The 16000-nt window shown below is 36.7% G+C and overlaps 1 protein-coding gene across 1 annotated transcript in view; it reads left to right on the forward strand.

Annotated features, from left to right (window-relative positions):
- Positions 1-16000, forward strand: part of QKI (QKI, KH domain containing RNA binding) — a 136923-nt gene that overhangs the window by 83570 nt on the left and 37353 nt on the right. Inside the window, exon 4 of the mRNA XM_042820699.1 lies at positions 9362-9505. Within this exon, the coding sequence (XP_042676633.1) occupies positions 9362-9505 (144 nt within the window). The remainder of the gene's footprint in view (positions 1-9361; positions 9506-16000) is intronic.

The raw sequence follows: 16000 nt of genomic DNA on the forward strand, positions 1-16000 counted from the left end.
AAAACATGGATTAGAGAAATGAAAATTGTTGAAGTTCAGTAAATGCAGAGACCACAATTATCTGTTGTAGTCACTGTTAATTAAAGTTACAGATAGTACTTTGAAAGCGGAATGAAATGTCCTTGGCTCTTTGCAACACTGCTCAGCAGCAGCTGAAACATTGGTGTGTTATCAATATTGTTTTTTCTTCAGTAGCCAAAACATAGTATCATATAGGACATAACAGAGAATATCGAACTCTGTCCCAGCTGAAAACAAGACACCAGTGCTATTGAGTAGTGCTACGCTGATGGCACCATTGAAAATTCGGTAGTTGTAGTAGCTTCCTTAGAACCATTTCTGTGTTGAGGCTTTGAGAGAGCTTGGGCAGAATCTTTATGCATTTAAACAATAGGTTGTTTTTGTCATCTGTTTTTGATTGTTTGCTTTTGAAGTATTTAAGATTTGCAAGATAATCATCTTAAACAGTGTTTGACAGTTTAGTGAGATGGAAGAGAACTACTTTTTAATCCAGAATTGTCTTGAGGAGAGACTAGTATAGAATAATAATGTATAATTAAAGACATACTAAATAACATTAACTTGCCAGCCATTGAAGTTAACGTGGCTGTATTAATTAAAATAATTGATATTTTATTTCTATAGGAGGAAAGCTTTGATCAAAATTTTTAAGTGTGAGGTAACCTAGTCTTGAATCATAGAATCACAAGGTTGGAAATGACCTATAAGATCATCTAGTCCAACCATCTCCTCATCACCACTGCCACCACAAGCACTAAACCATATCACGCAGCACGTCATCCAGGCGCCTCTTGAACACTGCCAGGGACGGCGACTCCACCACCTCTCTGGGCAGCCATTCCAGTGCCCGACCACTCTCTAAGAGAAAAAGTTTTTCCTTATGTCTTCTCACTGACCTGGTGTTCTTTCTTCATCATTTCTATTGTTTCATTGTTTCCTCAGCAGCTTGCTGCTTGTAAACTGCCACCATTAGACACTCAGTAGGAGCAAAAGTCTATGTTAATTTGCCTGACTGTAACTGCACAATTAAAGCAGTTTATCAGCAGGGGTTAGGACAATCAGTGTGTTCTGATCCTTCATGTTATAAAATTACTCCTGTTGTTCAAACAGATACTGTAATTAGTGCATCATTTTCAACTGGTTTTTGGAGGGGTGGCTTGGCATTTCATCAGATGGAAACCTGTTTTTGCTGCTTACCTAAGTGCTTATTTTGGTATGCAGTCCACTTCTAAAATAACTAGCATTGAAATGTTAACATCAGGAGTATATCATGTGAATATACGTGTTTATAGAGGTTTAGGGTGGGGTGTTCTTTTTCAGGGTATTTTTTCTCACCAGTTCTAGGAAGACTTAGATTTACTGGGGGAAAAAAAAAATGGAGTTGAGAACTATTTGGTGCACTACCATGTTTCTATTTACAATTGTTGTTTCATACTAATAGTTAATACTTAGCTTTTACATATATGAACAAGTTGCTTCGTATCGGATAATTAGTATAACTTGTGTTCTGTCCCTGGGCACATACATAATGAGCTTTCACATAGAATAATTTCATGAGAGTGATGAACCAGCGTTTAAGTGGCAAATGTTTAAAATATTGTCCCTATTTTGTTTACCAAGTTAGCAGAAAAAGATGATTGCAGTGTTGGTCAAGAAATCATTAAAAATTGACCCAATAAAGATTGGGAGTAATGAGTATGTTAGAGAAAACATTCTTAAGTTCCACTGGCTTGATTTTTACTAGTGGTTGAATAGTGTTACTATGCTAAATAACTCATAAGTTGGAACCTAATATTGTTGCGTGGATATAGAACATATTAACTCTTTTTTAAAAATACTAGAGCAAGGTTAGAATTCTCCTTCAGTAACCTTCGATTTGCCTCTTTCTAATTTATTTAGGTTTTGTTTTAAAATTGCTTTAAATCAACACGTTAACCTTTTTATTAGCTCACATGGCTTCTTTAAACTGTTCCTCAGTTTTATGTCCACAATGTAAGAAGGATTTAAAACTATTAGAAGGCATCCAAAGGCTATGAAGGTGGTGGTGGAGGGTGTGCTGGGCAAAGTGCATGAGTAGCAGCTGAGGTCCCTGGATTGGTTCAGCCCAGAGCAGAGGAGCTGGGGGGAGGCCTCAGGGCAGCCTTACAGCTCCTCACAGGGAGCAGAGTTGCAGTGCTGAGCTCTGCTTTGTGTGACAGCAACAGGGCCTGAGAGAATGGCGTGGAGCTGTGTTGGGGAGGGGCAGCTGGGGGTTAGGGATAGGTTCTGCACCAGAGGTGGTTGGAACAGGCTCCTGAAGCAGTTGGTGCAGATCACTGTTTGGACAGCACTCTCAGACACAGTGTTTGAATATTGGTTGGTCCTGTGCAGAGCCAGGAGCTGGACTTTGTGATCCTTTTGGATCTCTTCCAATTTAGGATACTCTATAATGTTATGGTTCTTTAAACAAATACCTGTGCAGGTTTCATTACGAAACAGAAGTCTTCTCCTAGACCTACTGTCAGTTTTAATGTACGTGTAGCACAGTTGATTACGCAAAATACATTATGGTAACTGTACTAAATAACTAAATTTCTTCTTTCTGCATCATACCTACTCTAAGGAGTGGCTATGAATGGTTAAACTGTTTCTTATGTCTTAAGATAATTATAATTAAAGTACTTAGAATGTCACTGAATTAAACCCTTGCTTAGATTAAAGGAATAAGGGCTGATTCCTTTTAATTTTAGCATTTAAGTTGATGTTACATGCAAAAATTGTTCTGTGTTATTCCAGCTTTTCTGTTCTTTTTTTTTTTTTTTTTTTTTTTTTTCATTCAAAACAAAAAAATTGTAGTGGGTTAGCGAATACAATTTAATAATCTGTTGATGCAGGATGTGTTTGGTTACTGAGGTACAATCTCAGCATTCCCTTGAGCCAGTGACTTTAAAGGTCTCTGCTGCTGAGCTGTTTTGTATCTTGTAACAGCCAATATTTTTTTGGAATTTGTATGCATTATGTTGGAAAAAGTGCACAGGATGGGAGTTAATGCTATGGTCCATAGCTTTCTGAAAAGAAAATAAAAGCCTTGTGGGAATCTTTGTTTTTTGTGGATCATGTTCTTTCTTTGCTGTCTAATATATCCCAGTCTATCTATACAACTCAGAAAGCATTTGTTTTCAGTGTTTCTTTCCTTTTTCTTTAGCGGCATTTTGACAGCTGGAACTGACCACATTCTGCTTCACCAGTTCTGTTTTTTAATTACTTTTAGTTCATGAGATGATACTATCATTTGGAGACTTTGTTGTGAGAAGCAAAGTCTGAAACCTAAAAATGTTCTCAATTGAAGTATTCTCTGAGTGTGTGCCGCCTTTCTCAAAATATTTTCCTCTTCACCGTTTGATTATCTTGAACAATTTCAGTTAAACTTGACAGAAATGAAGGATTCTTTGGGGTTTTAAAGTATTTGAAAATTGCTGGCTGGATAGAGGAGAGGCATAGATTAACATCCTTGCATAAGGGGAAGGGATGTGCCAAGTTTTTCAGTCATCCTTTTTTGCTTAGCTAACAGTAAGCTTGCATGGGTCAGTCTGAAAGTACTGCCTCCTATTTCTTCACCTGGAAACAGTAGATGCAAAAGCACTATTTGACAGAGCAAATTGTCGGCTCCACAAAGCCCTATTCTTTAACATAGTCACCATTGCTATGTATGCAGTTTTGCTGCACTTCTAAAAATCTGCACCACTGGAGATGACCCACTTTTTCACAACTGCTTTGATGGCATTGTTGCTGTGAAAATATTGACTGTGCAATCCATATTTCAGTTCAAACAGATGGAAGTCAAAAAGCACCGAATCCAGACTATAAGAGTGAGCGTGGTAGAACAGTCCAGCCAATATCAGCAATGTGCTCCACAATCTTAAAACATGTATGAGAAAGATGGTCGTCTTCTTTGGCCTGACTGGAAGTTTGATTCTTCAGCTTAGTCAGCGTTGCACTGTAGCAGACAGAGTTGATGGTTTGTCTGAGTCCAGGAAATCGAGAAGGATCAACCCTTTCTTATGCCAAAAGACAGTGCACATCACTTTACCCATTTAGGGCTGTGTCTTGAACTTTTTCATTGATGGAGAATCCACGTTGCCTCTTCATGAACTGCCATTTTAACTCGGGCTTGTACTGGTGACACCATGTCTTGTCCTTGGTAGTGATGTGATCCTGGGAACTGTCACCTTCAGAATCATATTGGTTCAGTAGATCCTGGCAAACTTGCATGTGATGTTATTTCTGTTCCTGGGACAGAAATCAACAGGAATCTGGATGTCATTATTTCTCATCATGGAACAAATTACGATTAAAGCTTGGCTGTTTAGATGCAAATGAACATCAACAGAACTAATTATCTCTTCTCCCCTCTCTTCCCTTCCTCCCACCCCCTCCCCAGAGTACCTCAGACTGATTTCTGTGGAATTAAATTTCAAGGAGTTGTAGAAAAAGATGTTTGGGTTGGTTTTTTTTTTTTTTTTTTTCCAACTACTTGACCCAGTGACCTTAATAGCAAGTTAAATACTGAACAGGTTCCTCAAGTCCATTATTGTATACAAGTACCTTGGGGATAATAAGCATACACTCAACAGGCAGCAAAATGAAAATAAAATCTGTTTATGGAATTATTATTTATATCTAGGGGTAGTGAAATTTCTGCCAGACAAGGAGCACAGCGAAACTGTATCTGCCAGTTATATTACTGTTAATGTTCTTTAATTTAGCAGACAGAATAGTTGGGCTGTAATTAAGCTCTTCTAATACTGTTGTTCCCAAAGCTTGTGGCATACATCATTTTACACTGTAATTTCCTGCATCTTCTTTACCTCCATTTTTCCTGTATAATTCTTCCATAAACAATTTCAGGAATGCATGCTGTAAATTACTTATTGTGTACATTATGCAATTTTGCATATATGTAATCAATTTACTTTTTCTGATCCTTTTTTCTCATTTTCTTGGTGCTATTTTTTTCTTCTACACACATGGCCTTCCTGCTGTGCTAATGAATGTTTTATCCAAAAGTAATTCTCAAGGCAATTTCTGTCATCCATATGAGTCTTTATTTAGGCAGATCTGGCAAACTTGACAGTGTTGCTGAAAGACAGGAGACAATGGTCACAGACCAAATGTAAGAAATTCCACTTGAACATAAGAAAAAGTTTTTCTACCGTGACTGCTGTCAACAGTCAACAACCTGTTGGAGCAGGTTGCTTGTAGAGGTTGCGGAATCTCCAGCTTTGGAGATGCCCAAAGCCTGGTCCTTAGCAACCTGCTCTAGTTGACCCTGCCCCTGAGAAGGGGGTTGGAGTGGGTGGACTTCAGGAGTTTCTTCTTATCTCATCCTGTGATGCCATGAAACAATCAGATATAGGTATAAGTCAAAGTGAAGATAACCATCATTTGTGATTTCATTCCGTTGGGGTCTAATCCCAGCAGCCAGCTGTGTTGAGATAACTCTCTCCCCAAGTAGGGTAGAGGAGAGAATTGGAAAAGTGAAGTATGAAAACTGACGAGTTTAGATTAAGGCATTTGACTAGGTAAAACGAAGGCTGCATGGACAAGGAAAGCAAAACAAGGAGCTCCTTTGCTACATTTCCATCAGCTGTAAGATGTTTACCCGCTTCTAGGCAGAGTTCACCACTCATAACGGTTAATGATAAAAGTTATTACTCAGAATGTTGCTCCCTTCCTTCTTTTTTCCACTGGCTCTTCTTACTGAGCGTGGCACCGTTATAGTATGGGGCATCCCTTTGGCCAGTCTGCATCAGCTGTCCTGGTTCTGTCCTCACCCCGCTCCTTGTGCACCCCCAGCCTCCTCCCTGTTAGGGCAGCATGAGAAGCTGAGGAGTCCTTGGTTCTCTAGAAGCACCACTCTGCAACAGCTTAAAATATTGGTGTGTTATCACCACTGTTTTCATCAAAAATCCAAAGCACAGCATCATGTAAGCCTCTGTGAAGGAAGGAAATTAACTCCATATCAACCAGAACAACGATGCTTTCTACAGTAACCCCTTGATAGCCAGAAGGGAATGACATTTTATCTTTTTCTATCCAAAAACAGTAAGTTTCAGACTCTACTTCATGAGTATTAAGGATACTTTCCCTGCACAGTTGCATATATATTTAATTTACCTGTTTGGCCTTTTGTAGGACTGCAAAAAGGTGTTTTCAAAACTAGTTACATAAACACTATAATTAAAACTTCTTTTACTTGGAAGAAAATACGTTTTCCCAGATCATTCCTTTGGGTTTTAAGGTAGCATAAAAAGTTGTAGCTTTAAACTGTAATAGATCACAGGTTGTCTCTTTCATTCTGTGAGCAAATCCTGTAGTGCATTTTGGATCTGACTCAGTTGGAATGAATGGTTTAGAGGATATTTGAATTTTCTGGTTTTGATTTTTAAAGCAAACCAAGGAAATCTAGCCATTTACATAATTTTTCACTCAATTTTTAATAAACAGATGACAGATATTTGCAAAACTGTTAACTTACTAGGAAAGAAGCCTTGTTGAACACAGTGGGAGCAGTGGAAGTCTGAGTGCAAGCATGTTGAGATAGAATAAATGTGAAGCCTGTTCCCAAGTATTCTTTTCTGTATCTAATTGTGTATTCGATATACACTGCATAGGCTTCCATTCTCCTTAATCCTTGTTACAGGTTTGCCATTTGATTTAAGAAATTGGTGCTCTCTATGGCAGCAAGGCTTTTATTAGTGTGTTGGAATATTTTATGGTCATAGTAAAAGAGCTGTAAGTGCTCTATGCTAGTTCAGTTATCTTAACAAGTGTCTGTATGACTGTTTGTGCTGTGAGATCTGACCTGTTAGCTCCTCTGATTACTGAACTTACACAAAGTATTTTCCACTTAAAAAGAAATTGGGGGTGTGTAAGTCTTTGTGATACCTGATGGTATCATCTCTGTATTGTTTTACATGCAACTTCTTTCTAAAAACAAAACAAAAAAACAACAGAAAATTGTTCGTACTACAACAGAGTAATTTGAACCACAGCATCAATACTTGAGACTTTGTTAATCCAAAATATTTAAATACCAAATTAAAGAGAGGCAGACTACCCTATAATGTAATGAAGAATGTCTGTTGAGTCTAAAAGTTACAACACAGGCATGCATCGACTGGGACCATGTATATTTTATTTTTCTTTGTTTAAAGGTAGTGAGGCTTTGTACCATTCTGATCTCATGGTGAAAGAAATCATTGGAGTGCTGCAGGCCCCTTTCTGTGTACCTATATTGTGCACTGCTATTGCGTTGGTCTATAGCTGAAATCGTGTTTAGCCATTCCTTCTTTTTTAGGAAGAGAACTTGGTGTTTATGTAGGGAAAACTCTTCCTTCTCATTTGTCCATTGTGTTCTGATGTTTTCTGAGAGTTGCTGGTTGTGCAGTTTATCATGCATTTAATATAGTAGTGTACCAATACCTTTCCCATTGTGTCAGTTCATCAGCTATCCATGCAAGAAGAGAGTGGCATGTTCTTTGCTGTGTCACTCTGCTTACTTAGGATCCTTATCTGATTCATCTTAATTTTAACATTAACGCTTTGCACGGCTTCATGTAAGTAAAGTTTGTCATGATTTGAAAAACAGAAAAAAGGAATTGTTTAGGTCGTGATTGTGGTATTTTGATCATGATTGAGTGAAATAAATTCAGAATATCTAGTGGTAAGATAGTTTCTCAAAAAAACTTCTGGCAGGGAGCATATTATAACTCAACTGTACTTTGTATCAAGTCCTGTTTTATAAGTAAGTCTTTTTTTTGTTTTTTTTTTTCACCTTCTGAAATTCACAGAGATATATTTACTACTACCATTGTTTAAAAAACTGCCTGAGATGACATTTCTAAACTAATCAGAAAGTCTCTGTTCTTATAATAAATGAATAAAATGAAAAAAAAAAAATCGTAGTGACTGATAATGGGAACTTGTGCGTATGCGTGCATGTTACACGGAGTATAGTAAAAGGAAATTGACTTCGAGGTACTGATTATTTTACATAAATTTTCCATATACTTCTCATTATTTTCCGTCTTCGTCCTTGTCTGTTCCAAAAACATTTCAGAATTAAAGCAGCTGAATTAAAGATGGAGCACTGTTCCTTAGAATGTTCTTTCAGGTATTTATGAATATAAAGTACTGCATGTATTTGCTGCTATTAAATTTTTCGGATTTCCTGGAGGGAATTTGATTAAATTCAGGGTAAAAGACACATTTTACAATTAACATTGCTTTCCTCCATTTTTTTTTTTTTTAAGTGTGAGCTGTAGTTATTTTTTACAAGAAGGAGGCTTTTTTTAACACATTCTATTAAATTATAAATATTGTTATTTTGAAATTTAGCTAGCTTCACTATTTAATCAAAATGGAGTTGGAAAGTTTTCTCTGTTGTATTAATTTTGTCTTTGGAAGAATGGATAAGAGAATGTGTAAGTTAAATATACTGATATCTGTTGCTTAGAAAGTATTTCTTACAAAAAAAATACATTTGTTTAGCATGCCTTCCTCTTCCATTAAAACTACTACTAAGATTCATCTTTGAGATTATTAATGCCAGTGGTGTAACAGAGTACCAGTATAATGGTGACTGTCTTGTATGTGGTCTTCTGTGAACAGTATTAAAGCAGCCTTGTCACCTTCTGCTCCTTCTCTCCTTTCATCCATTACGTGTAGTTATGTTTTGAAAATTACAACTTAAGTTCCCTTTCTCATGTTTGGTTGTTTTTTTTTTTCACTGTTCGTGCGTGAGTATTGAAAAGCAGTCCTTGACTCTGAATAATTGCACTCTCATCCTTTGGGAAGATTCAAATGAACTCTCTGTGTATGGTGCCTGTTTTCACTTCTCCTGAAAAGACTGGGTTTCTTAACTTAGAAGTATGTTTCATCTGCTTAACCCTTGAAAGGCTGAAGAGAATAATGGAAGCAATAGTATTTCTCTTGTACTTTGTGTTCTTGTGTTCTTGTTCCGTAGGTTGAGTAAGATACTGTTCAGAATTGAAGTCATCTTAAAAAAAAAAAAAAACAAAAAAAAAACAAAAACCAGTTCCAAAACACAAAATCCGTCTAAACATTTTCTAAAAGATATTTTGAAAATTAAGTTCTTGTTAAATAATCACATAAAACAAAATTCTGTCTCTTCTGTCTCCGTATCAAGGAGACTTTTCCTTTCTTCTGTCTTTTGTTGAAAATACAGCTTGTGCTTTTCACGTAAATGAACTTATCTATTGTTTTGTTTTGTTTTTTTAATTTTTTTTTTTATACAGAATGTAGCAATGCTTCATGGCTTCTATGGTTTGTATTTCAGGAAGAACAGAACCGAGGCAAGCCCAACTGGGAACACCTGAATGAAGATTTGCATGTACTAATCACTGTGGAGGATGCTCAAAACAGAGCAGAAATAAAACTGAAGAGGGCTGTTGAAGAAGTGAAAAAGTTACTGATACCTGCAGTAAGTATTTGTGTATGCAAGTCTTTGATTTACATTTCCAGGAGTTATTTCTGAAAAATAATTATTGTTTTAGCAGTAACAGAAAACCTACCGAGCAATACCCTAAAGTAAAATTTAGGTATTATTTTCTAATACAGTAATGATCTTTAAAAGTCTCACCCTGATCAAATTATTCCATGGGTAAGAGTGATTCTTTTAAAAGATGTTAATTTTTCTAGCTGTTCAAGACGCACATATAGAAAATTCTTGTAACCTTTGTAAAACCACACTGAGCTGCTGCAAACATTAGATTTCTTATCTTCTTTCAATATAAGGATGTTTTGCTTTAAGGCTTTGAAAGTAAGATGTGCTTTTGTTTGTTTGAGATGATTCTGATACTTCAAGAAAAGAAGGCATGCCTTCTCAGATCACTGTATTAAACACCTTCCAAAAAGAATAAAACTCCTCCAGAATACAGTATTACAACGTTGCCATAACTGATAGTAAGGAGAAATAAATATTCTAGAGCTAGAAAATGGTCTGTCTTCTTTATTCCCTGAAAATATTAACTGCCTTCTGCCTAGCTAGATGACTTTAACTTTTGAAAGTTGAAAAAGTTGAAAACCTTAAAAGGCTTTAACTTTTTCAGGGAACAGAATCATCATTCTCAGGCCTGCTCTGTATTCTCACTCAAGACAAGATGACTCAGCATGGCAGTATAGTGCATTCCATGCAAGTTTATTTCATCTTGTACTGATTTTTACCACCACTTTAGTGTCATTTTATCATGATAAAAATAAATGGAATCTTTTTAATTGGAGGAAATTTTTGCCTCATGAGGAAAAAATGAGTTCATTGTGTGAAGGAGAGTGATACTTGGTATTAAAATGACCAAACAATTTTGGGTGCTTGGTGAATGTTAGTAGAGGCTGGCTGTGAGGAAGCTTGTGGTAAGCAGAAGCCATATAAAAAAAATAAATCAGAACACATGTTTAGAAGTTACCAAAGGTCAGGAAAGAACCTTAATTTTTCAATTAACAAAATATAGATCTTCAGAATCTATCTATCCATTTATTGAAGAGATATACAGCATTAGGACTGATGTGGTATATACTTGTTTTTTGCTACAGCCTGGTGTGCCTGTTCAGTTGGTATTGTAATCAGCTGCGCAATCAAATTCTGGGTTCAGGCAATTTGAGGGTTGAAAAGTTCTGTTTTAGGATGGAAAGATGTGAATTGAAAACTTACATGAAAGAAACCAGAAACCTTTTAAGTAATCACACCAAACAGAAGAAGGAAGAAATCCTAGCTAACTGTACGGTGGGGCAAATTCTGGCTATTGGAAGGTTCCAAACATTCTTCAAGAGATAGGAATAGAAAACTGGAAATTTATAGAACGCCTGCAACTGTATTGTTTTCCAAAAAATGTCAGATTTTTTTCATCCAACTGGGTTGAAATTTGAGATTATGTGGGAGATAAACTAAATCTCATTCTTATTGTGAATTAACAGTGTTTTCATTTTCTAAGATACATTTTAGAAAAGCACGTTTGTGGTAGATATGATTTCTTCAAACAATCTGTTATGGTCAATATATAAAAAAAAAAAAACTAGTTCCATTTTGTAGTGACAGTACAGATATAGGCATATTACAGATATAGGCATATATAAAACAGATTTTCATTTGAAAGTACTTGGGGGAAAAAAAGGCTTCTTCAGTAGTAAAAAGTATTACTTCTCATATTTAAAAATCTGAATTGCTACTGATGTTTTTCCTTGTGGATGTGATTTTATTATTTCTCCTTTTCACAATTTATCTTAAGAAATAAAAAGGATAGCTTCAGATAAATTGGCTGAAGAAGCCATTTTTCTCCATTACGAGAAAGGAGGAGAAAGGCCAACATTTTTATTTTTTCCAATAAATTTACATTTCTTTGGAATGAAAATTGATACTTATTTGCTGTACTTCAAGTTCTGTAAAAACTAATTCTTTTCCTTTTTCCATACTTCAGTGAGATATTGGTCATTATCTGTACCTGCAAGATCTTACAGTATTGCTTCTTTCATGTTTTTCTCCAAAGAAAAACAGGAAGAATAAAGCAGTGTGCAGTCTTTGGGGAACACATTGACCTGTTTTGTCCTTATGTCCCTTTCTAAAGTGGATCCTACAGGTTATCGATTTTTCCTCTCCTCATTTTTAGAACTTTGAGTGTTTATTTGTTATTTGCAGGAGTTCAGTAAAGATGGGTAGTTCTTTCAAACTGTAGACAAAAGATAGTCTGGGTTGTATAATTGTAGAAAGTACAAAAAAAGTGCAGAGTTGTGTCTTACATAAGGGGGACAGATGTCATACTTCATCTGTGTATCTCAGGTGATTATATCGTATTAAAAATGTGAAATGATTATTTTGGGTGCTGGGCAGTACAGCTAAGACCCTCTCCTTCAGAATTATTTTGTGTTCTGTGGTGCACTGAATAAACTATACAGCTAGGTGAAAACATAAAGTGATAGGTGAACAATTGGTTATGTCAAGCTGGTGGTCGGTCACTGGTGGGGCTCCACAGGACTCAGCAGTGTGTCTCGGCAGCCCAAAGGGCCAACTGTACCCTGGGGTACGTCAGGCCCAGCACTGCCAGCCAGGAGAGGGAAGAGGTTTATCCCACTGTGTTCTGTGCTGTGCAGCCTCACCTCCAGCACTGTGTGTAGGTTCCACAACATAAGGATGTAAAACTGTGCGCATCCAAATTAATGTGTGCCAAAGGAAATGGTTGTTCTGCTCCGCTCCGTGCTGGTGCAGCCTCACCTTGAGTACTGTGTGAAGTTTTGGGCACTACAATATAAGAAAGCTATGCAACTGTTAGTGTCCGGAGTAGTGCTGCAAAGGTGACAAAGGGTCCAGAGGGCAACTATGAGGAGAAAATCTTGGTGGTGTCAGCCTGAAGGAGGAGTTCTGAGTGGCTTCTACTGCGCTACTCTAATTCGGTCTGGGATCAGTGTATAAGGGCAGCTGTAGTTCTACTTAGTTGCTGTTCCTCATCTTGTATGAAGACAACTGCAAACTCCCTCTCAGACTGGATACTTTACTTGCCACTATTGTAACAGTATTTCAAATTTGTAATGGATAGGAAAGACTGTTTAATAGAAGGCTGTATTGTTTTTTCAGTACATTTGGCTGTTGCTTGTAATAGAGGTTTTTAGACTTATCAATCTTGAACATCATTAAATTTAGCTGTACAGTATGGGGAAAAGTATCTTTGTTATTAAATTTGGTAATTCATCCTGAGTAGTACTAGATGCTTACCTTGTAGCCGATAAAAATGGAGTAAGGAAACAATGCAAAATAAAGCTTTCCACACAAAGAATATTTGCAGAATACGTTCATAAAGAGTTACAAATGAATTAATAATAGAGAAGCAGAAATTGGAAATTAATTGTAAGTTTCTGGGTCATGTTTCAGAAAAATCTTGTGGAGCTGCAAAGCCTCAAATGCTAATGCAGAAGTACCAAGCTGAAGTAAAGATTGATGGATTAATTGCTGTTACTGTCCTTTAACAGTATCATAGTTGCTTATTTTCAGTAAGCTGTTTTGTAGGCTAAATAAATAGGCATTAGTGGAAATGGAAAATAATGTAGTTAAAAGCATGCACTCTCTTTAAAATATTTTCGTAAAGAACAGAAGATAGCTATGCTTAACAAATAGTAGGGTAGTATAAGAAAAAAAAATCAGAATGAGAACAGCTGTGGAAGTACCTGAAAATTGCCCAAGAGGCTGAAGCAGTTGCTGAAAATGATTGATTGAATCTTGTTGAGTCAAGGTTTTACTATTGGGTGAATTTATTTTGGCCTAGGAGGCTGATAAGGTTAAGTGCAAAGTACTACAAGAAATGTGAAAATAGAAGCAGGGAACAGAGTACTTAGAAGGTGTGTTAACCAGGACAGTACAATAAGAAATGCTGGCTGTTTTCAGGGAAAAACAACAATAACAACAACAACAAAACCTCTGCTGTAATAAAAATGGCCTCACTAAGTTCCAACCTAATTCTAGATCATGGCGAACAAGAGAAGCTCATGCTGATGATACATACTGCTTTCAGTATGCAAAAAAATGTTTAGAGTAAATGAAATACTGGGAAGAAATCTGGAGGAATAGCATTTGATTTTCATCTTGAAGATAGTTAGCCATCTTGTTTCTTTGATGAAAAATAACTGAATAAAAAATGAAATAACAAATAAATCACTGTAAGCATTGTGGACTTTGAGAACTTGCTACTCTTCATTATGTTCAGTGTCTTGAGGCATATTATGCCAACAAAAGCATCAGCAAAGTAGAGCTTTCTATGAAGATATAATACAGACATTACTAAAATAAACATTAGTGACGCAGTAGTTGAACAAAAATATCTGTGTTAAATGGGATGCAGTCTCTTCTTCAATGTCTGTTGCTTTACCTTGTGAAGAAATGTTAGAGAAAGACAGTACAAGCCTTTCATGGTGATACGGAATGGCTTGTTCTGCTAAAAAAAAGTAACTTTTCTCCATGGTAGCTTGGCTCTAACATAAAAGGATTTCACGTATAGACTGACTTCTTCCAAATGCTGGCTATACTCCTTATCAAAGCAGCAGCAGAAAGTGACATTACAGTATTTTATCTGGTTTAATGTGTTACATGCTGCATGGGTTTTCTACAAATTGGAATGTCCTTTGTAGTCATGTTTAGTATATAAATATTGACTGTCCTCCTTGTTTACTTTTTATTACTAGAAATGTTACATTAATGTTTCTGTTTTTAGTCACAAACAGACCTATGTGTCAAATAGCAGGAGAGAATATAATAAAGGGGCAACAGTACTGGCAGAATATGTTGCTGTTTTCAATTGGGTTAGTTAAAAGCATTAAAGCATTTCTTTCCCAGACTGCCTTCAGCAAATGTGATAAAGTGGGACTTTCTATTAAACAAAGAAGAAAAAAAGCAATTCCTAATACTTCCATTATAAGTGTAGTTGCAAATTTTGGTGAATTATTTTCAGTTTTCAGTTTTATTTTTAGCCTGGCATTTATGTGTGCTGGATTCCATACCCAAGAACTAATTAGAAAGCAAAAACTCAATGTAGTAGAAAGAGTTTTATTCCTGCCTTAGCTTTAGTAAGAAAAAAAAAAAAAAAGAAAAAGAAAAAAAATAGGGGGAAGATATCATAATAATGCTGTGCATTACTTCCCCTCCGGTAGCTACAACTAGTGAAACCTAAAGTTTGAATGATATTGGGAAGAGATTTCATTTGTCTTAGTCATCTAAAAAAAATCCAAAACAATAAATTCTGCGTGCAAGTTTGTGTTCCCTGAATATTTCTTTCTATTCAATTCCTGCATGCTATGCTGGTTTTATATTTTTGCTTTCACAAGAGAGAATATAGCAATGCCTTCTGTAGTCTGTCTGTGGAAATGTTGGTCGTGCTGTGCATTTTACTGTTTGCTGCTTGTTCAATTGAAGTTACGAAATGAGTAACTGATAAAAGTAGCAGAAAAAGGACACTACTGATTTCAAAAACAATTGGGAAATTCCTTCACTACGTCTGTTTTGTTGATTCAGATACAAGTCTTAAGCAATGCATGCCATGTATGTCTTCCAGAGAGCAACTCAGTAGGTAACATAATGAAGCAGATGAGCTTTTGGGATTGGCCAGCTAAATAAGAAGTGGTAGACTTTCTGATGTGAAGGAGAAGTGATAGAGTATTATTTTTAGTAGTATGAGGCAGACGTTGTTTTTCCATGACATTTTGAACCAAGGACTTCTGCAGTCCTGCCATTCCTCAATGATTTGCTGTTCTTGTTTCCTGTTTTACATCAGAAGGTACTGGCCTTCGTCTGATCGTTTAGTGTGTCCACTTGGTGAACTGCTTAACCTTGGATTAACTGACTTGCTGTGGGATCAGTTCTGTTTTAGCGCTGACAGAGGTGATGGAATGGGAACACAGCCACGATGTTGCAGTTTAACCCTGGCAGGCAGCTTAGCACCACACAGCCACTCACTCACTCACCCCAAGTGAGACTGGGGAGAGAACTGGAAAATTAAAAGTGTGAAAGTCATAAGTGGAGATAAAGACAGCTGACTAGATAAAGCAAATTGGAACAAGGAATTTCTTAGCTTCTCCTCATCATCATACAGTTGTTAAGCTGCTTTCAGCTTACGCACCTAATGGTTTCTAGGGAAGACAGATGCCATCACTCTGCATGTTCCCCCCTTCCTCATGGGGTCAGCTGAGCATGACCCCATATCTTATGGGACATCCCTCCCTTTGTCCCATCTGGGTCAGCTGTCCCGGTTCTGTCCTTACCCAGCTGTTTGTGCAACCTCAACCTCCTCCCTGTTGGAACAGCATGAAAAGATGAAGAGTCCTTAATTCTCTCTAAGCACTGCTCTGCTACAGCTTAAAATATTGTTGTGTTATCACCACTGTTTTCATCAAAAATCCAAAGCATAGTGTCCTGTAAGCAGCAATGAAGAAAATTAATTCTGTG

The sequence above is a fragment of the Centrocercus urophasianus genome, unplaced genomic scaffold, assembly GCF_019232065.1.
Source record: "Centrocercus urophasianus isolate 14NV4802_14NV808 unplaced genomic scaffold, USGS_Curo_1.0 seq_10, whole genome shotgun sequence".
In the NCBI taxonomy this organism is placed as follows: Eukaryota; Metazoa; Chordata; class Aves; order Galliformes; family Phasianidae; genus Centrocercus; species Centrocercus urophasianus.